Source organism: Giraffa tippelskirchi, chromosome 11 (genome assembly GCF_054371585.1).
Source record: "Giraffa tippelskirchi isolate mGirTip1 chromosome 11, T2T-mGirTip1v1.2.pri, whole genome shotgun sequence".
NCBI classification, from domain to species: Eukaryota; Metazoa; Chordata; class Mammalia; order Artiodactyla; family Giraffidae; genus Giraffa; species Giraffa tippelskirchi.
Genome location: NC_137285.1, coordinates 104014260 through 104040868, shown reverse-complemented (window position 1 = coordinate 104040868; position 26609 = coordinate 104014260). Strand labels below are relative to the sequence as shown.

General features: G+C 46.0%; 2 protein-coding genes and 1 long non-coding RNA gene across 7 annotated transcripts in view; 1 reads left to right on the top strand and 2 right to left on the bottom strand.

Moving 5' to 3' along the window:
* Positions 1-68: 68 nt before the first annotated feature.
* LOC145526156 (uncharacterized) lies at positions 69-5985 on the top strand. Its single transcript, XR_014068723.1, has 3 exons — positions 69-636; positions 4404-4509; positions 4850-5985. It is a non-coding gene; the product is annotated as an uncharacterized LOC145526156 (long non-coding RNA).
* TTC36 (tetratricopeptide repeat domain 36) lies at positions 188-4484 on the bottom strand. Its single transcript, XM_081541139.1, has 3 exons — positions 4370-4484; positions 3246-3434; positions 188-517 (listed from the first exon to the last, which is right to left on the bottom strand). Exons 1-3 carry the CDS (start codon positions 4482-4484, stop codon positions 255-257), a joined length of 567 nt encoding a protein of 188 aa, XP_081397265.1. The 3' UTR covers positions 188-254.
* Positions 5986-8553: 2568 nt separating the features above from the next.
* The window catches only part of KMT2A (lysine methyltransferase 2A), a 73960-nt gene continuing 55904 nt past the window's right edge, over positions 8554-26609 (bottom strand). For 4 of the 5 annotated variants that reach the window (XM_081541104.1, XM_081541105.1, XM_081541106.1 and 1 more), the window contains 10 exons: positions 22309-26551; positions 21553-21633; positions 20601-20665; positions 19119-19289; positions 18133-18207; positions 13469-13647; positions 13205-13308; positions 11198-11281; positions 10596-10725; positions 8554-10136 (listed from right to left, as the gene is read on the bottom strand). In XM_081541104.1, the coding sequence (XP_081397230.1) occupies positions 9861-10136; positions 10596-10725; positions 11198-11281; positions 13205-13308; positions 13469-13647; positions 18133-18207; positions 19119-19289; positions 20601-20665; positions 21553-21633; positions 22309-26551 (5408 nt within the window). In that variant the 3' untranslated portion in view covers positions 8554-9860. Of the gene's footprint in view, positions 10137-10595; positions 10726-11197; positions 11282-13204; positions 13313-13468; positions 13648-18132; positions 18208-19118; positions 19290-20600; positions 20666-21552; positions 21634-22308; positions 26552-26609 lie in introns of all 5 variants that reach the window. The other variant, XM_081541107.1, reaches the window with a different exon arrangement.

Below are 26609 nucleotides of genomic sequence, written 5' to 3'. Positions count from 1 at the left end.
CAGGCCTGCGGAGCACCGCAGTCAGCCGCAGGGGCCGGGGCTGCGCCAGGCAGGGCCAATAGATGCCCGATCTCGGCCCGGTGGGCCCTTCCTCCCCGGCGGCGGATCCAGGACCGCCTCGCGCGCAGGGGACCTCTGAGCGCCCATCCCTGCGAGGGACGGCGAGCGGAAGCGGACACAGGCGGGGGCTGGGCGAACCGACAGCTTTATTGGTTACTGGCGCATCCGCCCACTCCTTGCCCGCCTGCCAGCGCTCAGAGCCCGTCGCGGGGCCGGCGCAGCTGCCCCATCACGTCGGCCAGCATGCGGTTGCACAGCGCCGCGTAAGGGTTGAGCAGCACCAGCTGGCGGCGCGCAAACGGGCTGCCCAGCCGCGCCGCCTGCTCGAAGTCCCTGCGGGCGTCGTCGTCCCGGCCCTGCAGCCGCGCCACGAGCCCGCGCTGCACAAAGCCCTGGCGGGCGGTGCGACCCCGGCCGCCGCTCAGCGCCAGAGCGCGCTCCAGGTCCTCGAGGGCGCCTGCGGGACGGACGGACGGATGGGCAGGGGTCAGGGCCGCGGCCAGCAAGATCCGGCCCCAAGTGCAAGCACTGGAGCTCAGCCATTTACATCCCACCCGCACACGACCCTCGAGATCGGTATTGTTATTCCCGTTACGCAGAGATAAGACTGGAAGAGTGGGCAAAACTCGGCCTAGACTGCACAGCCAGTTAGTGGCAGAGTTGGGACTGAAGTCCAGGTCTCGCCTTGTCCGTGTTATTTTCCACCATCTGATACATCAAAACAGGGGTGGTCACTGTATTATGAATCTGCTCCTGTTGCCCGGCACCAAGCAGGTGGTTTCTTCCACACATACATTATTAACCTTCTACCCTGTGCCAGGTGACTGACTCTGAATCCCAGGGTCCAAAAGCGTTAGTATTAACTGACAACCATTTCTTACACATAAAGTCCGTTGTTTTGTTTTGTTTTGTTTCCTTTTTGGCTGCATCGGGCGGTATTCGAGATCTTAATCCCTTGACCAGGGATTGAACCCGTGCCCCTTCAGTGGAAGTGCAGAGTCTGGACCACTGGAGCACCAGGGAAGTCCCTCGCTAACGTTTTTTCCCCCTTTAATATGTATTTATTTGGCTGTGCTGGGTCTTAGTTGTAGCATGTGGGATCTAATTCCCTCACCAGGGATTAAACCTGGGTCCTGTGCATTGGGAGCACGTAGTCTTAGCAACTGGATCACCAGAGACATCCTTCTCTAACTTTTCAAGACATCTCTCGCTTTTCCACTGTATGCCTTAAAATAGCTTCTCACCTGCGTTCTCTACTGACTGCCTCTCCTTATTCTTTATTTCCTTGGTCTTTCTTATTTTGTATCTAATTTTCTTTGAAGGAGGTCTTGGAACCAGAGCTGGCCTGCAGCACTTTTATTTTTGTCATCCTCGTAAATACTTGGCTTCTTAGGCATCAGATCTCTGAACTCAGCCTCAGGCAGCCAGTTGGTACCCACTGTAGGTCCATCGAGCTGCATTTGTTTTGGGCTCTGCTTCCATTCACTCCTGTCCTCTAGTCTATAGAGCCTGTCAGGGCAGGGCGCTAGGGGAGTGCCAGCAGCATCCTACACCAAGGCTGATCTCCCCCGCCCTCTGTGTTTTGGTCCCCAGAACCCAGCAGGGGCTCTGCTCCCTACCCTAACTGGTCGGTTGAGAAGCTCTCTAATCACAGCATTTGTTGATTTCCCTCAGAGGAGCTGGTGTGGAGGAATTGAAGGCCTCCAAGCAGAAACCCCTTGGATGTTCTCTGGGGTTCTGGTCTGCAGGCTTTCCCCAGTGGCCTTTATGGCCCTGCTCTGCCAAACTGGTGGCAGACAAGCCAGGGAAAGGGGCCCTCAGAGTTCCCTGATATTCTCAGAATGAAGTCCAGTCTCCCCAGCCTGGCATTCCTGGCCCCAGAACACCTCCACCCCCACGAGTTCCCTAGTAGTTCCCTACTACGCTTCTGTGGTTTACTCTTCAGTAATTCCTGGTGTTTTCAAGACAGAGTTCGATCTTGGCCTCATATTACCAGTTCCTCACTCTCTTGGCCTCTGTTTACCTCTCCAGGCTCTGAAGCTCCCTGTACCTGTCCATGACTCCTGGACTTCTACACGCCGTGCCTTCCTCACTCACTGCCCTCCAACCAGCTAACTCCTACTCATCTTCAAAACTCACCCCTCAGGAACAGACCCCAGGCTGAACCCTCTCAGCTTGCTATGTGGCTATCAGGTTTGTGTGTCTGTCCTGCCCTCTAGGCTGAGCTTCGTGAAAAGCGGTATCACGTGGGGATTAAGCCCTGCCACCTGAACCAAATCCCAGCTTTGCCACTTCTCAGCTATATGACTAGAAAGCTGTTTTACTTAACTTCCAAGCTTTAGTGTATAATCTGTCAAATGGAGACAACAAGAGCATGCACCTTTTTAGGGTTATCATGAGGGCTAAATAAATGATAACAACTAACATGTAAAGTGCTTAGTCAGGGGACTTCCCTGGTGGTCCAGTGGTTAAGACTCTGCACTTCCACTGCAGGGGGAATGAGTTTGATCCCTGGTCAGGGAACTAAGATCCTGTATGCCGCAGGGTATGGCCAAAAAATAAATTTAAAAAACCTTTATTTATTTTTTTAAAACAGGACTTCCCGAGTGGTTCAGTCCCCTTCCAATGCAGGGGCTGGGGGTTTGATCCCTGGTCAAGGATCTAAGATTCCCACATGCCATGGGGCAACTAAGCCCGTGCGCCTAACTACTAATAGAAAAGCCCCCTCCATGTGCCACAGCAAAGACCTAGTGCAAACCAAAATAAAAAACAAAAAAAACCCCAAAAACGGAATCTCTGAATCCATGATTAACGAGGAAGGACAAGATGCAGAAGGGTGTTGGTTAACAGATTTAGAAAATAGGAGAATAAAGTTACCATTAAGATAATACATAAAAGTGCTTAATGCCTGGCACATAGTAGTAATTGCTATAAGAAGAGTCCTCAGTGCCTAACGCACTGCTACAATATAGGCTCTCATTAAAAGTTGTAAATAAACAGACTGTAGTCTCTCACAATATCCCCAAGATTAGCAGGGCCCAGAACATATCTCTTATGAGTAGGGATGTAGGTTCCACAGGAGCTTGGTGACTTCCCACACTCCACGTCCAAGCCCCACGGCCACACCATCTCTGGTCTGTGTCCTCCCAGACCCCCTGCACAGGCTCCAGGGACCCTCCCCTCACCTGCCACATCTCCCTGGAGACGTCGGGCCTGGGCTCGGTTATTGTAGGCTGAGGCCCTCTCAGGCAATAGGTTGATGGCTTGGCCAAACCTCTCCAGGGCTGTGTTGAGGTCGCCGGCCTCAGCTGCGATCACAGCCTGCAGCTCCAGGGCCTTGGACTGCTCCAGCTGTGCTCGCGGGAAAACTTCATCTGTACCGGGGAGGGAGCCAGGAGGAGATAGCTGTGTGGTTGGCAGCAGGAAGCAACAGTCCCCTTGGGCTTTGGAAACCTGGGACATGAGCCAGGGCTGACCGGGCAGGGTGTAGGTCACTACAATCAGATGCAGTGTTTGGGGCAGGGGGAGCAGAGGTCACTGAGGCAGAGCTCTGGCACTGCCTAGTTCCAAAGAGGCCTGGGAAAGTGGCCTTGGTTGGCTCCCCAGTGCCAAGAGAATGAAACCCAAACTCTCTAGCCTTTAGCTAAATGACTGGTAGAAGGTCACACCCCCCCAGAAGTTGCACAGATTGGACTGGAATCCAGGTCTTTCCGACTCACTAGTCTGTCCCCATTTTGTTCTAGTGCATTGCTTCCAACAGGAAGGCCTCCATGATACAGGGTCATGAAAACCATTTCCCATGTTTCCCTCAGCTTTTCAGCCTAAAGTTTCATTAAGACTTAGGCTTCGCTCCTTTAGAAACAAAGAGCATCAAAACTTCCGGACGGTGACAGTCCCTCTTAGGGGACCAGTGGAAAAGCCAGTGAGCACATTCAATCTGGAAGCATTAGCTCAGGGCTTGGCATTTAAAGGTGACACTGAATGCTTGCTTAGTTGAAACTGGTTAGCTGAGCTACCCCCTGCCCTGTTTCTATCTTCCATGCTGTGGAGGGTGATACCCTCTGTTCTGACAAAGGTGTGTGAATTTCACATGGCCCTGCTCCCCGCCACCACAGTTAAACTTGGGGCAGGGTTGGAGGACAAACCCTAGCTTTCTCCTCTGGGCAAGCTTCCATCAGTGCACTGAGGATCGGCAGCCATCATCCAAGTGTCAGGGGATGAGGAGCCTTGTAAGACCACCTACTTCTGCCACCCAGCGAGGCAGCAGACCAGCCAATGTGGAGAGCTGGATTCCAGGTCAAATACTCACCTTCATCTACTTCCTTCTCTGCTTCCTCTCCCAGGTCCAACCCAACAATATCTCCAAATGGGGAGTCGGGGTTGAAGATAGCCTGCAAGACGGCCTGATCATTTGGAGTCCCCATGGTGTTCAACTCCCGGATCAAAAAGGTGACTCACAATGAGGAAAAGGAAAAAGGGTTGCGGGCTGAGCCTCTTGCAAGTTTTAAGCCTCTACTTGATCCAGGGGGAGGAGGTCAGTTTGAGGACCAGCCCCCAAGAGGAGTGTTGTCCAGTCTTTGGCTAAAGTAGAAACTCAACCCCCTTCAGCCTGGGGACAGTGACTCTGGCTTGGCTGAATATTTACAAAAATTTCTCAACTGCTTCCCTATCTCCACCCCACTCAGAGGGAGAAACAGGAAAAGTAAATCCCATTTCAGCTTTAAGGTGGAGTGGAGCCAAGAGAGAGGGCACTGACCATCTCCCTGAAATGCTTTCTTTATACTCACAGATTTGGGAAGAAATTGTTAAGAAGCCAATGCCTGACTGCCTGTGGATGAAGACAGGGTATTTGTAGGAAGTAAAGGAACTATTCTTTTGTTCTCTTGACCCCTTCCTCACATCCAGAGTTAATTAAGTCCCAAATATACATCACTGATGAACAAGAGAAGAAATTATGATTAAGAGAGGCAGGATAGAGTGAGGCCTGACAGAAGGGAATGATTTCAAGATTCCACCTTAAAAGAAAGGACTGTGGAAGGGATTTTGTAATCAGGTCATGGGCCATGGCCCCCCCACCTCAGCCAAAGCCAAAAGAAAGTTCAACCATGTGCAGCAATAAACTTGACATGTTTATTAATTAAACTATCACTTAAATAAAAAAAAGTGCATAGAAAATAAACATGTTTAAAAACTCCTTTTTTTTTTTACAACTATGTACACTTTTTACTTTTACATTCAGTCTTTCGTAGACAGCTTTCAGCATTATTATTTTTTGAACTATTAAAGTATTTTCCTTCTTCCCTGTCACAGGGAGTTAACACTGATGGACTTTAGACACATTTTTTTCCTTTTTTTTTTTTGTCTTTTTCTCTAACCAGAAGCTTGGAAGAACACAAGGGAAAAAAAAAACAAACCGAAAGATCTGTTATACAATGATAAAGTTGTCAAGAAATGTCTTATTCCTAGAAAAGAAGCTTGTCATCTGTTGAGCTTTTGAAACAATTATTCAACTACCTGTATTTACTAAAGAGACTGTTAAAAGTTCAATAAAAGAAACACCACAAGTCTATTTTCTTGGTTGAAAGACAGAACTAGAGTACCTCGGAACAAGATACCAGGAAAGCACAGAACACAATTTTCCCCTAAATGCAGGTGGTAACCCCAACATTCATAACCAAAAATAGAGAAACAAGGAGTACAGGTACTGACTGGCAACATTCACAGGCAGAAAAAACCCAGGTGACACCATTTCTGCATTTCTCTCCGATCCCGGGAAGGGACTGTTTTGCCATCCCCTTAGAGTTGGAGTCTCCTCCCACGTGGGGGGATCAGAGGAGCGCCAGACTGACAATTTCCTGCCACTACTAGCAACTGTAACACAATCCTTATCTATAGTGTTAAGAGAATTAAAAGCCATGGACTGAACTAGGCTTTGTTACATGGTGCATTACTATATTAGTTCCTATATATATCATATTTATATTTATTTGAAAACCAGAACAAAAAAGTTGCAAGGTTTCAGAGTGTGAGACTTGACTGGTATTCATGATTCGGCACAAAACCATCTGCTCAATAACCTTGTATTGCTTTAAAATGAAGGAAACGAAACATAAAATCACACCCAGCCCTTTGCAATGACCCGCTTTTCCTTTAAAAAAAAAACAAAACAAACACCAAAAAACCCACAACTTGATTTCTATTAAAAAAAAAAAAAATCCCAAATCAAACTTAACATCTGACAAGGTTTTGACCTTTAGTATTTTCAGATATTTGATTGAACGTCAGTCCTTTAGAAAGATACATTCATTAGAAGGTTTTTTTTTTTGTTGTTTTTTTGTTGTTGTTGTATTTTTTTTTTTTTTTAAATCAAGGGAGCTGCATGGTGCTCACAGCATTGGCCGGGGGGGTTGACAGAGGCAAGCGGGGTGGCGGAGTGGATCCCGGCAAAGGAGTCTGGTTGAAAACTTTTATATGTATATATAGCTGCCAGGGCTTCCCCCTTGATTCTGGTTACTGGTCTAAAAACAGGAGGGGCTGGGCTGGAGGTGGCGGACGGTAACGGAGGGAGCCAAAGGGACCAAGCTCCGGCCAAAGGGTCAGTGCCATGCAGCTCCTCTGGTTACACCGTTGTCACTGGCCACCAGGAAATGCAGCCACAACAGGTTCTAGCAGCAAAGCTGTAAGTGAGCTGGCTCTCTCACTGAGAACTGACCAGGTTTGCAGCTGTGACTCCTTAGGGATTTGGGGTGCCCCTTAGGGGATTCTTGGGAACAACCCACCACAGTTCCTCAGTCTGCACTTTTGTGCGGAGATTCCCTTGGTCACTTTCACAACAGACTCAGAGGTGTCTTGGAGATAGCTATGCCGGTTTTGTTTTGTTTTTTTTCCCGCCTTCTTTCCCTCTTGCAGGGAAAACCTTAGCTTAATCCCCAAGTTGCTGGCAGGTACGCTGAATTTTGGCAATGGACTCAAGGCTGAGATCTAGGAGGAACTCCTCATTTCTGTGGTTGACAGTTAGGGAGTGGAAAGGCAAGGCAAACCATCTGCAGCTGGCAGGAGAAGGAAGCTGGGGGTTCCTCCCCTGGCCTCAGGGTTTGGGGTTGGTAGAAAGAGATGAGGAGGGGGCTCACAGCACAGCACGGCCTAGCAGGGCAATCACTAGGTCTACTGAGCTGAGTTTCCCCCACTCCCGACTGGCCTTTGGGTCTTCCTCAAGGTGAATTCATGACCCGTCAGTGCATTAATCATTTCAGTAACAAATGCAGCTTAAGGTTTTTTTTTTTTCTTTAAAAAAAAAGAAAAAGGAATAAAAGGATTTACAAAAAAACCTCACACAGTGCAATAATAAAGGAAACCAGACACCAGTGGAACCCCTTGGGCCACTGTATCTTGTTCACGGGCAAAAGGAGAAAGGGAGGTGAGGTCTGGGCAGACTGCTTTGCCCCAGGCCCCTGCTGGCACTTCTCTGAGATGACAGGGAGTCTCTGCCATCCTGGCCACAGTGCTGGGTTCTCTGCACAACAGAGAAAACAGTGACAGTGTTCCAGCAGAGCCACCAAAGTTCTTAATTAAGGTCACGGAAGAACAGGGAGCCCAGGGTGGAAGGCACAGCAGAGCCGTGAGTCCCGGGGCAGAGAGCGCTGGGCTGAGTCGTATTGCTTTGCTAGACTTCCTTCTGGAGGAATGGGCCTCTCGTGGTGAGAAGAGGCGCCCGGCCCTCCACTGGACTACGCTGCTCTGAAACCTCGTGGCTGACAGAGGCCGAGGAGCATCTGCGTTATCGTGAGTGGTCAGACTGTGCTTCAGTTTCAACGGGCTGCCCCAAAAGAGGGCATGGGGGGACCCAGGGGGTCTTTGCAGGCGTGAGGACTTGGTGGGCAGAGAGAGGGGGGACGAGGTGACCTACGAGGCAGGTGATGATGGAAAACGTCAGGTTGCCATTCAGCTTGGTTGCTAACTCTGAAGGAGGAAAGACAGGGAAGTGCTGGCGCTCACCTCTCAGCACTGGGCTGTGCCAGGAAGGAGGGAGAGAGGCAGGCAAGAGGAGGAGGAACCGCTGTGTCGAGATCCTACCGCAGCCATTCAGGAGCTTTGGCTGGGGAAGGAGGGGAGTGGCCCGATGGAGCTGGGGGCACCTTCCTTTTCCACTTATTGTCAAAGAGCAAACCCAGGAAACGTTTATGTCAACAGGGCACAAACAAGCTACACGTTAAACAACGAAAAGGACGCCTTCCAGGGGGAAGTTGGGCAGGAAAAACCAGACTCTGTGTGTACAGCTGAATATTTTCTCTAACTTCATCCTATGAAAATAAAAAATTATTAAAAACCGATCTTCTTTTAAATTAGGATAATACCGCGGTTTAAAAAATAGCCTTGTCATAAGTGCTTCTCCCTATGAAGTGCTTCTCATAGAAAAATATACAAAATATATTTACATTTATAAAACCTTAAATAGTAAACTGTAAACAGAACCGAGTAAAATCCAATGACTTAATTTAACAAGTTCAGGACACCGTCTTGGGGAAGAGAAGAAACATTTGATGCTGTTTTGACCACATCCTAAGGAGTAATCAGGGCAGTAGTGTCATTTCATTTCATTTGCTTTAGCCACAGATTTTACACAGGTGGCAGACGTCCCTCGATATAAAGTGGTCTAGTCCCCAAGTTTTGGGCCTTGAAATCTGATTAGTGTTCTGCCTTCAACTGGATACTGACCATTTAAAAATTAAGTCTTCCTATGTCTTAACAAGGGGAAAATAAAGTTACCATGTCCTAGGAATGGGACCCAGGGGTCATCCTGGTTGTGAAACTCTGACTGTTGCATGATTCAAATCCTATTTAAATAATCTTCCTCTTCTACATATATTTCTTTAAAACTCTCAGTGGAGCTTTATGAAAACATCTCCAAATTCTGTCTGGTTACGGCCAATGGCTCCTGTCCACTTTCCCACTGGGAGTGCTTACAGGCTCAGGGAACGTCTTGTAGGCACATACTATGCCCAACAGGAAGTGTTCTTACACAGGGAGTCACTCTCCCCTACCACCCAGAGAGAACAGGAAAGCAGTGGGATGCAGAATGGGGAAACGAGAAACTGGAGTGAAGAGAAGGAATGAGAGGGAAGCCGCTCCTATTGTTTAGGAAGGTGACTGACTGAGATAAGGCTCATGGGGGTAACACTCCCACTTAAAGCCCATAGGCTCAATGTTTGGTAATGAATTGGCACAACCCCAAGACAGCTTTTGACACCAAAGGTGCTAAGAATCCTGTCTCCCAACCAGAAGGGAACTCTCAACTGGGAGGATAGTAGGGAAAACCACCAGACCGTCTCTCCTTGTTCAACACACAGCTACAGGCTGGGCCCGGCTGGCAAACTGTCAGGTCTCCAACCAACCCCGCACCAGGGCTGTGCCTGACCCCTCGCTTACAGTGCTTCGGAAACGCCAAGACGAGGATGGCAACTTCTGAGGAGGTGCTCAGGCCAATCTCCCTACACAACTAACCCTCTACAGGCTCCTTCCAGGCAAGTCTGCTAGGGACCTTCTCCCACTTTTTAACGGCACACAATCAGAGGGGCCCCAGTAGAAAGCCAATCGCGGATCTTTTCTTCTAGACCTCATCTCTCTCCAGGACTATGATCACATGTAGAATGTGAATATGGGACCCAAGGGAGCCCAGCCGTCACAGAGGCCCCTCAACTGTGCCCGCTCAATCCTGGAATACCTGGCTGCTGGCAAAGGCCTTCGGCATCGCTGTGGAGGCCCTGGGTCCTAGTACTCCGATACTGGGGAGACGAGCAGCTTTAGTTTAGGAACTTCCGGCATTTCTTGGCACCACAGTTGCAGGGGAGCTTGTTGCTGGCGTCCTCAATGGGGAATTTATAGTCGTAAGTGAGTTCCTCCCCTCGGTAGATCTTGCGCATGGCGAAGATGACAATGTGCTTCTGCCCATCGATGTTGATGACCCGAGAGTAGCAGTTGGGCTCACATGAGTGGTTGATGAAGCGGGCGGCATTCCCGTGCATGGTGGCGTCCACCACCTCGGAGTCATCGATGCGGAACATGTAGCAGCCGATGCCCTGCAGGAAGGAGGACAGAGAAGAGCCTGGCGATGATTACAGCTCAGGCCTGACAACACCCAACCTTTTTCTGATGTGATCTTAGCCACTGACGAACAAAGTTCCTCCTGGTAAAATTTCTGGATTTCTCCCATCTTTCAGGATGCTTCCTCGAGAAATCCCTAGATTACGGGCACCGGACCACGGGTTTATTAACGTCTCCACAAGAGAAACCTACAACTGGCGTCACAATGTGCTTTCAATCCCGGGATCCATTCAGACAAATCTTCAAAGAGTATCTTTGTGAGCTAATCCCTCGAGTAGACTGGGCCCACTACAAATTCAGAGATGTTAAAATGTAATAAAAAACAGTGTCTAATTAATAAAATACATGAATTCCTCTGGGATCTGGGGACCATCTTTGAAGGTGATGGCCCCTTCCATAACAAAAGAACTGGAGAGTGCAAGTGTGGGACTCACCTTGCTGTCATAGTACTTCTCTCGCTTGTCAGTCTGGATGGAACGGATGACATTGCCAGCGTACTCAATCACCATCTCACCTGCATCAATGTTTCTCTTACAAAAAAGACCCCGGCCGTGGATGGGAGACCTAGGACGTAAAGATGGAAAAGACGTCAGCCACCGATTTTGCAAATAAGGTTAAATGTGTGAATACATGAATAAAATCTCCAGGTCTATGAAGAGATTTATTGGTTCCTATTTCTATTGGTTCTATTCAATAGAATCTATTGGTCTCTATTTCTCCAGGAGAGACAGACACTTGGGAAAGAAAAACTGGACCCACTTGATTTGAGTGAATATACTAATTATTCTAACAAATGGCCAAGGATTAAAGATTTCTCCATTCCATAACCCACTAGAAGTAGCACTACTTTAATGCTCACTGTTAAATTCCTTGTTCAACGCAAGGAGCTCCAGGATCCCAGGACATCAGGTTCAATTAGTAATATTGATAAAAACCTCACTTACTGAATGAAGGAGGTGATTTCAGCATTTGGTCCACTTTTATTTTGGAAAACTTCATTAGTTCTCTAGAATTCTTTCTATAATTTTAGCCATACCTGTAGACACCAACTGCCTCCTTAGAAGTCTTTTTTAAGTGCCGGAAACGCATGGGCATTGGTAGATCCATACTAGTTGCCCTCCTAAAGAAAGAAGGCTCGTTATTAATAAATTCTCTTTAGGAAATCATCAGTTTTGAGTCTTGGATTGAAGGGTCCTAAAGCATATGACTACACTGTGTGTTCAATGCTAAGCATAACAAGTGCCTTATAAAAATTTATTGTTGCTTAGTTGCTAAGTCATGTCCCACTCTTTTGTGATACCATGGACTGTAGCCCGCCAGGCTCCTCTGTCCATGGGATTTCCCAGGCAAGAATACTGGAGTGGGGTGCCATTTCCTAGTCCAGGGGATCCTTCTGACCCAGGAATCAAACCCGAAGCTCCTGCATTGGCAGAAGGATTCTTTACTACTGAGCCACGAGGGAAGCCCACCTTATAAAATTATGCCTATAATATGTTATATATGAAGTCTATGGTGGTACACCCAAAGCTGACAGAGTATACCATAATTGAATAAAATATACATCTTATAGTTATTTGAATTTCTCCTCTGTAACATATTCCTCTCTGCCAGCCAGCTACTGCTACTTCAACACAAACTATATTCCTCTTCTTAAACATTATTTGGGATATTCTGATCCAAGCAAAACTGGAAGAGAGGGAAGCAAAGAGTTTCTTTTTTTATTTTTTAATATAGTTGATTTACAATGGTGTGTTAATTTCTGGTGCATAGCAAAGTGATTGTACTTTATATTCTTTTACATATTCTTTTCCTTTATGGTTTATTACAGGATATTGACTATGGTTCCCTGTGCTACATGGTAGGACCTTCAGTTCAGTTCAGTTCAGTTGCTCAGTCGTGTCCAACTCTTTGCAACCCCATGAACCGCAGCATGCCAGGCCTCCCTGTCCATCACCAACTCCCGGAGTCTACCAAAACCCACGTCCATTGAGTCGGTGATGCCATCCAACCATCTCATCCTCTGTCATCTCCTTCTCCTCCTGCCCCCAATCCTTCCTAGCATCAGGGCCTCTTCCAATGAGTCAGCTCTTCGCATCAGGTAGCCAAAGTATTGGAGTTTCAGCTTCAACATTAGTCCTTCCAATGAATATTCAGGACTGATCTCCTTTAGGATGGACTGGTTGTATCTCCTTGCAGTCCAAGGGACTCTCAAGAGTCTTCTCCAACACCACAGTTCAAAAGCATCAATTCTTTGGTGCTCAGCTTTCTTTACAGTCCAACTCTCACATCCATACATGACCACTGGAAAAACCACGGCCTTGACTAGACAGACCTTTGTTGGCAAAGTAATGTCTCTGCTTTTTAATATGCTGTCTAGGTTGGTCATAACTTTCCTTCCAAGGAGTAAGCGTCTTTTAATTTCATGGCTGTAATCACCATCTGCAGTGATTTTGGAGCCCGAAAAAATAAAGTCAGCCACTGTTTCCACCGTTTCCCCATCTATTTCCCATGAAGTGATGGGACCGGATGCCATGATCTTAGTTTTCTGAATGTTGAGCTTTAAGCCAACTTTTTCACGAGATCTCCTCTTTCACGTTCATCAAGAGGCTCTTTAGTTCTTCTTTGCTTCTGCCATAAGGGTGGTGTCATCTGCGTATCTGAGGTTATTGATAGTCCCCCGGCAATCCTGATTCCAGCTTGTGCTTCCTCCAGCCCAGCATTTCTTATGATGTACTCTACCTATTTTATATATAGTAGTAGTTTGTATCTGCTAATCCCAGGCTCCTAATTTATCCCTACCCCCTTTTCCTTTTGGTAACTGTAAGTTTGTTTTCCATGTCTGTAAGTCTGTTTCTGTTTAGTAAAATAAGTTCATTTGTATTATATTTTAGATTCCACATAATATAAGTGATATCATATAATATCTGCTTTTCTCTTTCTCACTTCACTTAGTATAATCTCTAGGTCCATCCATATTGCTGCAAATGGTATTATTTCATTCACAAAGAGTATTTCTGATGACCTCTCTCTACTCCAGACTTACCGAGCTGACTTCAGCTGTACCTCCTCCTCTTCCTCATCATTGGGGTTGTACTCAGGAGGCTGCCGGTGTTTAGAAGCCAGGAAGTTAAACATGTCAAATGCTGACTTCCTGGAGCCAAAAGATTAAGATATGTTTAGAGAGATAGTTTAGCAGAACCAGTGAAGGACAGTGTTAACAGGAAGTCTCAGAGGTTAAGTGGGAAAATAAATATACCAGTAGACAATAAAATCCAGACCACAAACTGCTTAAGGAAAGGAAAAGAACTTGCCTCAGGTGGACTTCAGCCCTGGCTGAGCCGTGAGGGTTCAGTGGGGGCTCATTGGCCTCCTCTGGTTTGTGGAAACGGAATTTGTAATTCCTACAGTGCTTGGCACCAGACAGTTGCTCAATCAGGAATACAACAGCATCATGAAGAATCCCCAGCATCCGCAAACCGTTCACACCTGTAGGATTGAAGGCACCAGGGTAATGAAGAACCCAGCCAAAAGAAGACAGATATAACCACAGAAATGCCTAAGCTAGGGAACAACTCTGCCAGAGGGTGCTCAAGAGTGAATTATATAAAGATGAGCTAGAAATGAGCATTAGGTAGCCAATGAAATAATGTGGATACAGATCCATATGGAAAACACTTGCGATAGTGAAAAAAGCGTGCCATCCAATTCTGGACTATTTTCCTTTCTATGTTCTTATGTACATGGGAAATGTGGTGTTATTTCATTATATAGTTATAATGACCATGAATTATGAGATGAGGCAGGAATTACTAGCCTCATCTCAAGGAAAGTAAATCTAGATTCACACCTAAGGTAACCTAGCTAGTGTGACAGAATTTGAACCTTGGACTGTGTAACTCCAACTATGATTCCATTTTTGTTTATAGGTAATGGAGCACCTGGATTCTATAAGCTCATACACATACACACAGGCACCTCACTAAAATTTATAAGGAATGTTGGTAAACCCTAACAGAGAACTCTCTTCCATGTTATTACAGTGAACGTATGGAGAAATATACCCAATAGCCACTTTGTTTTACTCTAAGTCTTAATCCATTAATGAGCACTTATTTCTTTTTATTTTATAAAAAACAACATTTATGTAAGTCTGCTGGCATAGATGGTGAAATGCTTTCTGAAATGACTGTCTTCCTCCATTAACGAATGGGACAGAGTAATAACCGCCAACCCTCTTTTTGACACTAGCAAATAGCTAATTAAATAAACAGTATTATTTCATTCACAATTACTGTTTTTGGTATTATTAGTAGATAACAAAATAATAATGGTGTGTATTGTAGACAAGATACATATTTCACAGGCCTAACTGTGCTAGAATACATGGAATTCCAGTGGAATACAAGTAATTCCAACGGACACATTGCTTAAATATAAAGCATATTTATAGAGATGTAACCCCAGTGTTGGGCTCCAAAATCACTGCAGATGGTGACTGCAGCCATAAAATTAAAAGACGCTTACTACTTGGAAGGAAAGTTATGACCAACCTAGATAGCATATTAAAAAGCAGAGACATTACTTTGCCAACAAAGGTTCGTCTAGTCAAGGCTATGGTTTTTCCAGTGGTCATGTATGGATGTGAGAGTTGGACTGTGAAGAAAGCTGAGCACCAAAGAATTGATGCTTTTGAACTGTGGTGTTGGAGAAGACTCTTGAGAGTCCCTTGGACTGCAAGGAGATACAATCAGCCCATCCTAAAGGAGATCAGTCCTGGGTGTTCATTGGAAAGACTGATGTTGAAGCTGAAACTCCAATACTTGGGCCACCTCACGTGAAGGGCTGACTCATTGGAAAAGACCCCGATGCTGGGAAGGTTGGGGGACAGGAGCAAAAGGGGACGACAGAGGATGAGATGGTTGGATGGCATCACTGACTCGATGGACATGAGTTTGGGTAGACTCCGGGAGTTGGTGATGGACAGGGAGGCCTGGCATGTTGCGATTCATGGGATCGCAAAGAGTCGGACACGACTGAGCAACTGAACTGAACTGAACCCCAGTGTAATTTGGGGGCCTTATGTTTTGTCTGGAAGGATATCTGTGTTTAAATGTTAACAATCACAACCTCATCCTACCTTTGAATTTGTTATTGTGGTAGTTAGTTTTTTCAACTTGTAAAATTTTACATCTTGGATAATTTTTCTAAAAAGGGAAAAGTTATTATTAGATGCCTAATTTCCACTTCACTTAAGAGAATTTCTAAGGGATATAATTTGGTTCTAGAGGCAAGCAGAAAGTAAGTCTCCAGATAAGCAACATTCTTATGATAAAATTATTGTTCTGATTATAACTCAACCTATACAAGTATAAAACACAAGTTGACAATATAAGAGCTTAAGCCATAAAAGGCAATGACAAACATTTTAAATATATATGTACATGTATTTATTTATTGGGCTGTGCCAGGTCGTAGTTACAGCACGTGGTATCTTCAGTCTTCAGTGTGGCACGAGGGATTTTTAGTTGCAGCAAGCAAACTCTTAGCTGCAGCATGTGGTATCCAGTTTATGACCAGGGATCAAACCTGGACCCCCTGCACTGGGAGCACAGAGTCTTAGCCACTGAACCCCCAGGCGAGTCCCACTTTTTTCTCTAAAGAACACTGCTTTTCCCCAAGAATTTCTTCCTACAAGTTTTAGATTCCTGTGCATTCCGACAGAAAAAGCCATTAAAAAGATACTTATGGGTATTTTCACAAAATTCATTTTAAGGTTTAGTCTGAGTGTTTAACGCTACATTTACTAGAGGACTTACAATGAGATTAGACATTGTGTCAATAACAGGAAAAGAAAGATGAGTTATGCATGGTGCCTGTTCTCAAGGAGCCCTTGGCAGAGAGAGGTATATTACGTACACAAACCTCGCAATGTGAAAGCAACTAGATAAATGTGTAGAATACAGTACTGTGGGAACAACCTCGTCTCTTGTGGGCGATTCACTTACTCATCCAACAAATATTTACTGATCACCTGCTGTATCACCCACATTCGTTCCGTCTATCCACTGCGGCAGAAAGAATCTTGGGAAAACAAAGGTGAACATAACTGGAAGTTACCTGAGACAGGAAGGTCTCAGTTTTAATGTCACCTCAAGAAATGCCTTTCCTGACCCTCTTATCTAGAAAAGACTCCCTACCAGCAATTACCTACCCTTGTGTCAGACTCTTTCATCACTCCATTTTATCTTCTTCCGAGTACTGACAGCTGCCACTAGAACATAAGGTTGTGAGGACAAGGACAAGGTAGTAGCCTGGGAGATGGTGAATGATAGACAGGTTCTGGATTATGGAACACAGTGATCAGTGTGGTTCACTCCCAGCATCTACTACTTTGTTTTCTATGTCTGTGCGTGCTAAGTTGCTTCAGTCATGTCTGACCCTTTGTGACCCTATGGATTGTAGCCCGCCAGGCTCCTCTGTCCATGGGATTCTCTAGGCAAGAATACTGGAGTGGGTTGCCATGCCCTACTCCAGGGGATCTTCCCAATCCAGCATCTCCTGCAATAGTAGGCGGGTTCTTTACCACTAGCACCACCTGGGAAGCTCCATGTCTGTGGATTGTATATAAGTTCATTTGTATCGCTTTTTTTTTTTTTTTTTAGCTTCCCCATGGTGGCACTACTAGTAAAGAACTGGCCTGAAATGCAGGAGACCTAAGAGATGTGGGTTTGATCCCTGGGTCGGGAAGATACCCTGAAGAAGGTGCCCACTGATGGATCAATTGATAAAGTAAATGTAATATACATTAAATGGAATATTATTCAGCCTGAAAAAGGAAGTTCTGCAACATGCAAGGATGCACCTTGAGGACATTATGCTGAGTGTACTAAGCCAGGCACAAGAGGACAAACACTCACATGAGGTGCTTCAAATAGTTAAAATCACAAAGACGGAAAGAAAGAATAGTGGTGGCTACCAGAAGTTGTAGGAAGGGGAGCATAGGAGTCACTGTTTAATGGATATAGAGTTTCAGTTTTACAAGATGAAAAGTTACACAGACTTCCCTAGTGGTTCAGTGGTTTAAAGAATCTGCTGGCCAATGCAGGGGACATGGATTCATCTCTGGTTTGGAGAAATTCCACATGCTGCAGGGCAACTAAGCCCATGTGCCACCACTACTGAAGCCCGTGCACCCTAGAGCTTGTGCTCCACAACAAGGGAAGCCACCACAATGAGAAGCCCATGCACCACAACTAGAGAGTAGCCCCCACTTGCTACTAGAGAAAGCCCCCACACAGTAATGAAGAGCCAGTGCAGCCAAAAACATAAATAAACAAATAAGATGAAGAAAAGTTATAGAGATGGATGGTGGCAATGGCTGCACAAGGTGGCTGTATTTAATCCACTGAAGTGTATACTTACAAATAATTTAAAATTATTTCTAATTAAAAAATTTTGTCATGTGTATTTTACTACAATAAAAATTGTAAAAAAGAAGAAAAAAAGGAATAAAGTACTGAGGTGATGTTACAGTAGAGAAATCTTGAAACAGTTATATTAAATGAAAGCAGCCAGGCCCAAGAGGCTATGTCCTGTATGATTCATTTCTGCAGGAAATGTATGAGTAGGCGCATCCAGAGACAGAGCAGAGGAGTGGCTGCCAGGGGCTGGGGCTGAGGAATGACCACTAATGGGTATGGGGTTTCTTTTAGGGATGATGAAAATGTTCTGGAATTCTACAGTAGTGATGGCTTGCACAGCTCTGTGAATACACTAAAAGCCATTGATTTGTATGTTTTAAATGGGTATACTGTGTAGTAGAAGGTTTATATCTCACTAAAGTATGAAAAATGATTTTTTTTTAAAAAGGAGGATGATTTTTTTTTAGGGCGTAGAATCAACCCTGTAGCTTAGAGTCACAAGCTACCAGAGGATACTGAAACAGGCAGAAGATGATCTCTGTAGCATTACCTGCAAATGAGAGCTGCTTCAGGCGGGCATTTGACCGAGCTTCCTGGACTTTGTCTGTCAGTGACTTCCAGGCATCTGTAAGGAAGTAAGATACTCAGTTAAGTGTCGCTGTGTGATGCACCTGAAACTATCACAACACTGTTAATTGATTATACTGCAATATAAAATAAGAAATTTTTTTTTTTAGAAGACATTCAGTCAAACATCTCAATACCAATGTAGTGAAAATCTCCCCTGCTAAATCAGCTTTATGTTGTTTTCTTAGTTTAAATCAGTTCAGTGAATAAGAAAGCTGGGAAGGTGTCCCACCCAGCAGGGCTCCTTTCTATTACAAAGGATGCAAAAGCAGTGAGGAGATGCCTATCTTCTGAAAACGACCCCTGATCCCCAAGCACTCACTCCCCTAGAGGGCAGTTCAGGTCCCAAACCTGAATATGTGGTATGAACTCTGCACTCCCTGTACCCCTAACCAACACAGTAACAGCAATAATGGTTAACCTGGACTGTGGGAAAGAGACCACAACCTCTAAGCTCCTTATAATTAAGGGGTGTAACCAGAAAACCTTCACAATCCCTTCCACCTCTAACTTGAGTCTGTGATCTCTCCTCCTATACTCTGCACTCAATACATCCTATATAGAACTTGCACACTTATTTTTTTGTTCGCTTTACATATCACTCTTTTTAGTCACCCAGGCCTGAATCTCAGTCTTCTTTGACTCATCTCTCTCTGCCCTCTACATCCAAGCAGTCATGAATGTGTCCATTCTTCCCTCCTTTCCTTTCCTCTCCTTCCAGAAGTGGGCTTTCTTACCTGACATCTCTACTGCAGCAAAACTCTAACTAGTGGCCTCTTGCCTTCTAGTGTCTCCAATCCAACGTGTCATATTCGGAGCCGCCCTCATAAATGGTACTCCTACAGATAAAGTGCAGCCCTGGCTGAACAGAGCCTGTGCTGTCAGGCCGACCTAATTTAATCCACTCACCTTCAATACTTTCCGCACATATCTGAAAGCCATCGTCACTTGAAATTTCAAAAACAAGTCCTTTCTTGGGCTTTTTCTCAGCAATGCTTTCCTTCCGCTTCTGTTCTTGCTGGAGCCAAAGCATCAGTGGAGAGCTGAAATTACTTTCTTCCTCTTCCACCGTTTTAGGTTCTGTGAGGGAGAAAAACAGGGGCCAGAGTGGATGCCGCAGCACACACGTACTGAGTCCTTTACACACGTCATCTCTAAGCCTAACAACATTTCACAGCTGGCTTTATCATTCCCATTTACAGATAACACACCTGAGGCTCAAAGAAGTGGAGCAGCTTGCCTGAGGTTAGAGCTAGAAAATGACAAAAACAAGAATATACACACATATTTTTACGTGAAGTTATACTGTCTCTCTAGTGAGTTTCTATAATCACAATCTGACTGTTTTACACTAAGTAATTGCCCTCAATAGAGTCAAAGCTAAAAAATAACAATGGTTAACATGTATGAGGCACGCTTCCAGGAATTAACTCAGATAAACCTCAGAACAATCCAGTGAGGCAGGTGACATTATTATCTTAATTTTAAAGGTGAGAAAACTGAGATGGAGAGAGGTCAAGGAGTCCAAGTTCATACAGCTAATGTGGTAAAGCTGGGATTTCAACCTACGTGGCTCCAGAGTCTGCACTCAGCCACTAACCCTCTACCCCTCATACTGCCCGCTGACACAGAGACGCATCAATCCCCTCCCGGAATCAGCAAATCAGCAGAATGTGAGTACTGCCCAAACCTTATGCCTAAGCATTTTCTCTACTTGGTTTTCTTCCAGGAATCCCCTCAATGGAAAAGAGCAAAGACTTATATCCATAGCTCTCTAGTCTTGAAGTGACTACTTGTTTACTGATGAAATTTATCAGGACAGATGGAAGTGCTATGGAGATGTATCTGGTGTCATAACCTAAATCTGGCTATATTATAGAATAAGAATGGTTCTTGGTTTTCACTAGTGACAACTAAAGGATGAAGGCAGCTCCTTGTGAGCTATTAAAGTCACACTGCTGTCACAACAAACAGAGCAGTCGAGTATTTATAGTATAGGTCTTAGTCTGGTGTCCTTTGGCCAATCACATAAGTTTTTTAGAGTTTTGACTTCTTTTTCCTTTAATCTAGAAAATCAGTAGGTGGAGAAGGCGATTTTTTTTTTAACATTTAGTTATTTATTTGGCTGTGCAGGGTCTTGCTTGTGACATGTGGGCTCTTTAGTTGTGGCCTGTGAGGGCTTAGCTGCGTCATGTAGTATCTAGTTCCCTGACCAGTGACTGAACCAGGGCCCCCTGCATTGAGAGCATGGAGTCTTAACCACCAGTGAAGCCCCAAGGTGATTTTTGTAGTGCTTCTGGCTTTGAAATTCTAACATGTTACCCACCCACATACCTGAATTTTCTTGTTCATGTGCTGGATTCTGGTCTAACATGTTACCCACCCACATACCTGAATTTTCTTGTTCATGTGCTGGATTCTGGGTTGTCTGAATCTCAGGAAGAGCAGCCACTTGCCTACATGAAAAGAAAACCAAACAGGAGATGCAATGCCAGCAAGTTCTTCAATTCAAAGATAAAAACTGTCTACAACCTGCCATACGGCTATCAGTTACACCAGACATGAACCACAGGATGCTTTGTTTACAACCTGCCGAATGGACACACCACCACAATACTGTATGATACACAACATCAACTATCTTTTGAGAGATTCTTCCCCACTGACATTAAGTTTCTGCTTTTGGAATTGTAGATTGTGTTCTTGAAATTCTTCTCATACCCTTAAGTGTCAGAAAAAAAAAAAAGACACTTGTTAGAAGCAGTTCTGGAGTTGCTTAAGTGAGCTAGCTGGTTTAACTAAAAACAAAAGCAGGCTGCACAAGCCAGTAACCCACATCAATTTTCACTTTTTAAAATTAAATAAATCGTGCAAACAATCCAGATGTAGATCAACAGGAGACTAGTCAAATTACTGTAGCGTCTACACAATGGACCTGGAGGCAGTCATTAAAAAATGAAGTGGCATAGAAATATGTACACAATACAATATAATAGGCAAAGAAAACAAGTACAGAACGGTATGTACAGCATTATTCATTTTATGTAAAAAAGGTATATACATATTCATGCGTATACCATGTAAATCAATATGCACAGAAATGCTGGCATGAATGAAAACAAATTACAAGTAATGATTACCTCTAGGCAATAAACTGGGAAAGGGGTAGGCAGGATGAATGTGGAATCTTTATCTACTATTTAAGTAATTCTATGAGTTTTTTTTAACAAGCATGTATTAATTCCATTAAAAAAAAATCAATACAAATCAGGAAGGACTATTTTGTAAAATGAGGTAGACAGAGCTGAGGGTTTCATCTTAGGGAACTAAGTTTTGTACTCACCCTGCAGGCTGCCCACACTCCTTCTGTGGTGACTGTTCCACACTAGCTGCATCCTGCTGCTCAGCCTCTGCTCCCGGAGTCCTGGAACAGAATCATTTGGATCTTTTCAGGAAAAACAACAGTAAATATGTACCCAACACGGAGGTTAGTCTAAAGAAATGACTCTAACAGGATCACATAAAATGTATAGGCTGGGAAAACTAACCTGTGGTGATACAGGTCAGTAAGTCTAACCTAGCCAGTGGCGCCTCGAGGAGGTACTGACTTAAGAGAGGGTACCAGGGGCCTTCTGGAATACTAGAAATATTTTATATGATGATCTAAATGGCAGCCTTGTAGGTGCATACCTAGGTAAAAATTCACTTGTGTACTTTACGTATATTTTAATGATGTTGTTTCAGAAAAGGACACCAGGAGGATCTGCAACAGGTGGTTTTGCCCTCCAGACAGGAATCATCATCCCTTAGTCTAACTGAGCCTCAGCAAAAAGAAACATGAGCAAACAGTAGCACTGTTCTAAATCAGAGCAGAGAGTGATTAAAGATGTGGTTCTGTCCACAGGACAAACTGCTATGAATGGAATTAAATATTACTCTATAAACTACCACTGTGAGGAAAAAAAAAATCAAAGCCCAGAAAACCTGAGTAATGCCACTTGGGCAGAGGCGTGTCCCTCTCAGAAGACCACTTCAACAGCCTCTAAGCCAGAGCATGAAATCCCTCAGACCCTGCAGAGCCGAGGTCCGCATCTCTCACCCTGTGACTGAGGTCTGGGGTGTCGTGTTGGCTTCTTGGTCTGGAATGTGTGCTTCAGAAGAACTGGTCCGCAAGTGGGAAACTTTGTGCTTCTTGCCACTCCCTTTGTCCAAAGGCAGCTGAATCCGTTTGATTTTTGGTTTGGGTTTCGTGGGCCCCGGCACTGAGGGACTTGCTGACCGCTGTCCGGAGGATGGGGAACCCCCTGGAGAGGCGGAGCTGGCTTGCATAGCTGAGGGTAAAGCCTTGTTCTGCTCCAGGCCCATGGGACTAGGAGCATCTACTGTCTGGGTGAAGCTGGATCCCTGGGTCCCTGGAGCAGAATCAAGATCCCGCTGGGAAGAGAGAAGCCCGGTTTTGCTGGCGAGGAGCTGGCTCATGTGGTGGAGCTGATAGTGTTCTTCCGCTTCCCTGGAAGGCGAAGCAGCTGTGACGCCCGCGGTCTGGGTCGAGGGGAGCACACAGATGCTGGATGCCGCAGTCATCGCACCCGTGGATGGAGTCTGTGACGTCCCCAGTGGCGGAAACATTCCTGAACTTGGCGGTAAAGCCACAGACTGGTCTTGAATCCCCAGGCTCTGCTGGCTGGCTTTGATTAGAAGATTGCTTATGGAGCCGATATCCGGGGTACCTAGCAACCTGGGGTTAGTTAATGTGACGTGTCCTGGAACGGATGTGCTACTTGTGGGGGCGGTGGTAGTTTGCATGGATACAACGTTCAGGACGGAGGAACCAGAAGTCAGGCCAGACACGGGCCCTGTCGTGAGGTGGCTGGTATCCTGACTTATGGTGGCAGTGCCTGCCGCCGAGGCAGCAGTCCCCCCCACGCTCTGTGGCAGCAGGGGTGCCTGTTCAAAATACATGATGCCAGATTTAGACCTTTTTATGATGTTGGGGACAGTTCGGTGAGATGAAGTATTCAGTGACCCCAAGTCTAAGAGATTGGGATGATTCGGAAGTTGGGAGGGAGTGAAGTTAATCAGAGTCATGTTGGAAACCACATCCGAAGGGGCAATGTTGGAAGGGGCACTAGAGGGGGCAAGTTTCTTATTCTTTCGGGTCTGCAGGCGAGATATGGGTCTTTTCTTGAGTCCAGAGGATGGAGTGGCTACCGTGGTACTCAGGTCTGTCCTCTGGCTGGCTTCTGAAACCAAAAGCTGGGGATCTGGAGAAGGCTGGACCCCGATAAGTAGGCCTGAAGGAGGACTGCTGATGTTGGGTGGGAAGCTACTCTGAGTAGCGGCGGGGAAGGAATGTAAGTGCTGGTGATGAGGCATGGGGAGCAAGCCTTTGGCAGCAGGAGGGAACAAAGACTGAGAGGCTGGCAGGTTTGGGTTGAGTCCTGTGGTGAGGGTGAGACCACTTCCCATGGGCCCCAACACAGACGTATTTGTCTCCATCACACTGGGTGCCGAACTTACAGACGAGGTCAGCTGGATTTTCTGGGTCACTCCATTTGGAAGGGTTTGGAGGACATAGAGCGGCTGCATGTTCTGGTTAACAACAATGAGCTTCTCGGTGGCTGGCTTCAGGTGGGGCGGAGTGGTCTGGACAGCGGCATTAGAAATCTGAGACGGGCCAGGGCTGTCGGTGGAGTTGGGTGCGTATTTCTGATTCTGGATGGGAACGGTAGGGGAAACGGGTACCTGAAGGCCAGGCGTGCTGCTGTTCCTAGTTAAGTCCTGACTGTTGCCATGACCTTGCTCCACGGAACCACAGGGAGGGCTGGAGATGTGGTCTGCATCCATGTGACCTTGGATAAAGTGGTCGGGAGTCATGTGGCCTTCGGGACTGGGGTCTACTCCTGGACTCAGCAGGGAGGAGTCACCTTCAGAGGAGGCTTTTTCTGTGATGGTTACTCTCTTCTCTCCCGAGTCTGAGATCACGGCTAGCCTACTGGAGTTCTGGCTAGGGACTGTGGGACTCCGGGTGGTTAGGACGGAGAGATCTGATGGCAGCTCTAAGGGCAACTCAAACTGCTCCTCTGCTGAGATGGAGGAAGAGACACTACTGTCCACAGGCTCTGTTGTCGGCAACTGCTGGGAAAACACTTCAAAAAGACCCATGTCTTTTTCACGATTGCTGTCAAGACCCAAGCCTTCACCAAGGTTGAGGAGTTCTGACGAAGAGGACTCGGGGCTCTCACCCAAAGCCTGCATGGACGGAGTATTCTTCAGGACAAAGTCCATAATGTCTGAGGGCAGGATGTTCCCACAGTCGTCACTGTTGTTGTTATCCGAATCTGACTTCAGGAGCTCAGTGTTATAGGTGTCCAGTAAATTTTTGTCTGAAGGGGTGCTTGTGTGGACCCTGCGGCTTGACTCCAATGAGCTGAGCTGAGCCTCCAAGGAATCCTGCCCCTGTGCTTTCACTCTGCTCACAGAGTGGCAGTTATCCATCTTTGGCTCATTCTTGTGACCAACTGAGCTCTTAATGACATGTTCCTTTTCCCCAGCATCTTCAGGCCGATCCATCTTCAAGTTCTCTGTTCCATTTTCTTTACTGTTTCTTTTTGGAACCTGGCTGCTCTTCCGAGTTGTGGCTGTGACGCTGGTATCGCTCTCTGTCCCATCATCAACGCCATCCAACTGTGAGATTTTTGGAAGATCACACTGTTCTTCCTCCCGAAATAAACTATGAGGTGTCAGCCGTTCCTCTCCACCTGAAGAAATCACTGTCCTAGAGAAGTTGTAATAGTATAAGTCATCTTCGTCTGAAGTGCTCAGGTCATCTGCCCCGTCCACCTGTCCTTCAGCAGACCTCTTGCCTCGCTTCTTCCCAGTTGAGCTGCTGTAAAATGGAATGTCTTCTTCGCCGTAGGACCTTACTCCATAGAGTGGGGTGAGCCCAAAGAACATGTTAGAGCGTGCCCGGGCACTGCGGCGGGGGTATCTCCTCTTGAAAGAGCCATCTTCCTGAGGTTTGGGGCCATCCGGAAGCATCAGGTTTCTGTCCTGTACTGGAAGATTCTGATAGTTGTTACTTTGAGAATCCTGGGATGAGGTATTATTGGGGCTTGCCTGGGCCACAGGACCATCTCCTGGGCTTTCTGAGGCGGAAACCGGTTCTGTTGGAGACACAGACTCTATCTGCAAAGGGGAAACGGGACTACTTTCTTTCAGGGTGTTCTTAGACTGACCCTCACTCTCCATTTTTAGAGGTGTCAGTGTTACTTTAACTGTGCGTTTCCGGGGTGTCTGTAATTCCTTTGCAGACCTCTCTTCCACTTGCATGGATGGAGCTTTGGGGACTCCTGGAATAGGATGGACTTTGTCCCCAATCTTCTCAGAAGAAACATTATTACATGGTCGTTGCCCCATGAAATCAGGAGTCAACACTTCATCAACAAACTCTGGCTTTAGGTTTCCTTCCTCACCAGTTGCCACCTGACCAGGTTCCAAGAAAGGTTTACTGGAATGCTTTTCTTTGAAAGTTTCTTTACAAGATTTTTTCCCTTTCTGTCTCCTATCTCTGGAGCTGGCTCCCACGTGTTCATTGATAATGGATGATCTGCTGCTCACTCCAGACAGCTTCAAGGTTTTGACTTCAGCATCTTCATCGGGATTGGGGTTTGCTGACTGGTTGCCATTTGTCTGTTGGTCTCGCTCGTTTCTCTGCCCTCTCAAATGGAGTGGTGGGAAGGGGAGGCCCTCTTTAGAAGAAAATGGCACTGAAGAAAGGTCAGCAAAAGTGCCCATTTTATTAACATTTAATTCTCCAGTTGTTGCATTATGAACCTGTGGGGCCAGTTTCGGAATGCCAGGGTAACCAACATTATGGGCCGATCCCTCTGAGTTCTTGGAACTTGGCATTTTGGTCTTCTCTCCCTTCAAAGAGGAGCTCTTGGATGTCAAGTCTGAAGCACTGGAATGCTTCGTTTCTAAAGATGAAGAGCCATCCAAGTGACTGGTTTTAGTGCCCACAGTAACCGCTGTCCTTTGCAAATTTGAAGAGGTGGGAGTGTTCTGCCCTAAATTAGTATTAGAATTCAGTGGCCCTAAGACATGATCAACTGCTTTGGCACTCGACCCAAGATCTGCAGTGGTCCCTGTGGTGGAGACAGAGGAAACACTATTCCTGGAGTAAGTGCTCCCAGTTCTCATCGGAGACATTATCCGGAGTTTAGACCGCTGGGGTGATAAGGAAGAAGTACTGTGACGCCTGGAGCCAATGCTTCGAAGTCCAGAGGAGAGTAAAGGGTCACCCACTGTGACTATTTCATGAGTGGTTGGGGTAGGGCTTCCTAAATGAAAGAGAAAAAGTAACAAAATCTATTACAGATAGAATAAACGTGTTGTAGT

What these genes read in the sequence shown, in the direction of transcription:
- TTC36 (XM_081541139.1), bottom strand. Translation starts at nt 4,484, where the DNA reads ATGGGGACTCCAAATGATCAGGCCGTCTTGCAGGCTATCTTCAACCCC. An exon ending in AGAGAAGGAAGTAGATGAAG is followed by an intron (nt 3,435 to 4,369) that starts GTGAGTATTTGA and finishes TCCCCGGTACAG; the next exon opens with ATGAAGTTTTCCCGCGAGCA. An exon ending in TCTCCAGGGAGATGTGGCAG is followed by an intron (nt 518 to 3,245) that starts GTGAGGGGAGGG and finishes TCCGTCCCGCAG; the next exon opens with GCGCCCTCGAGGACCTGGAG.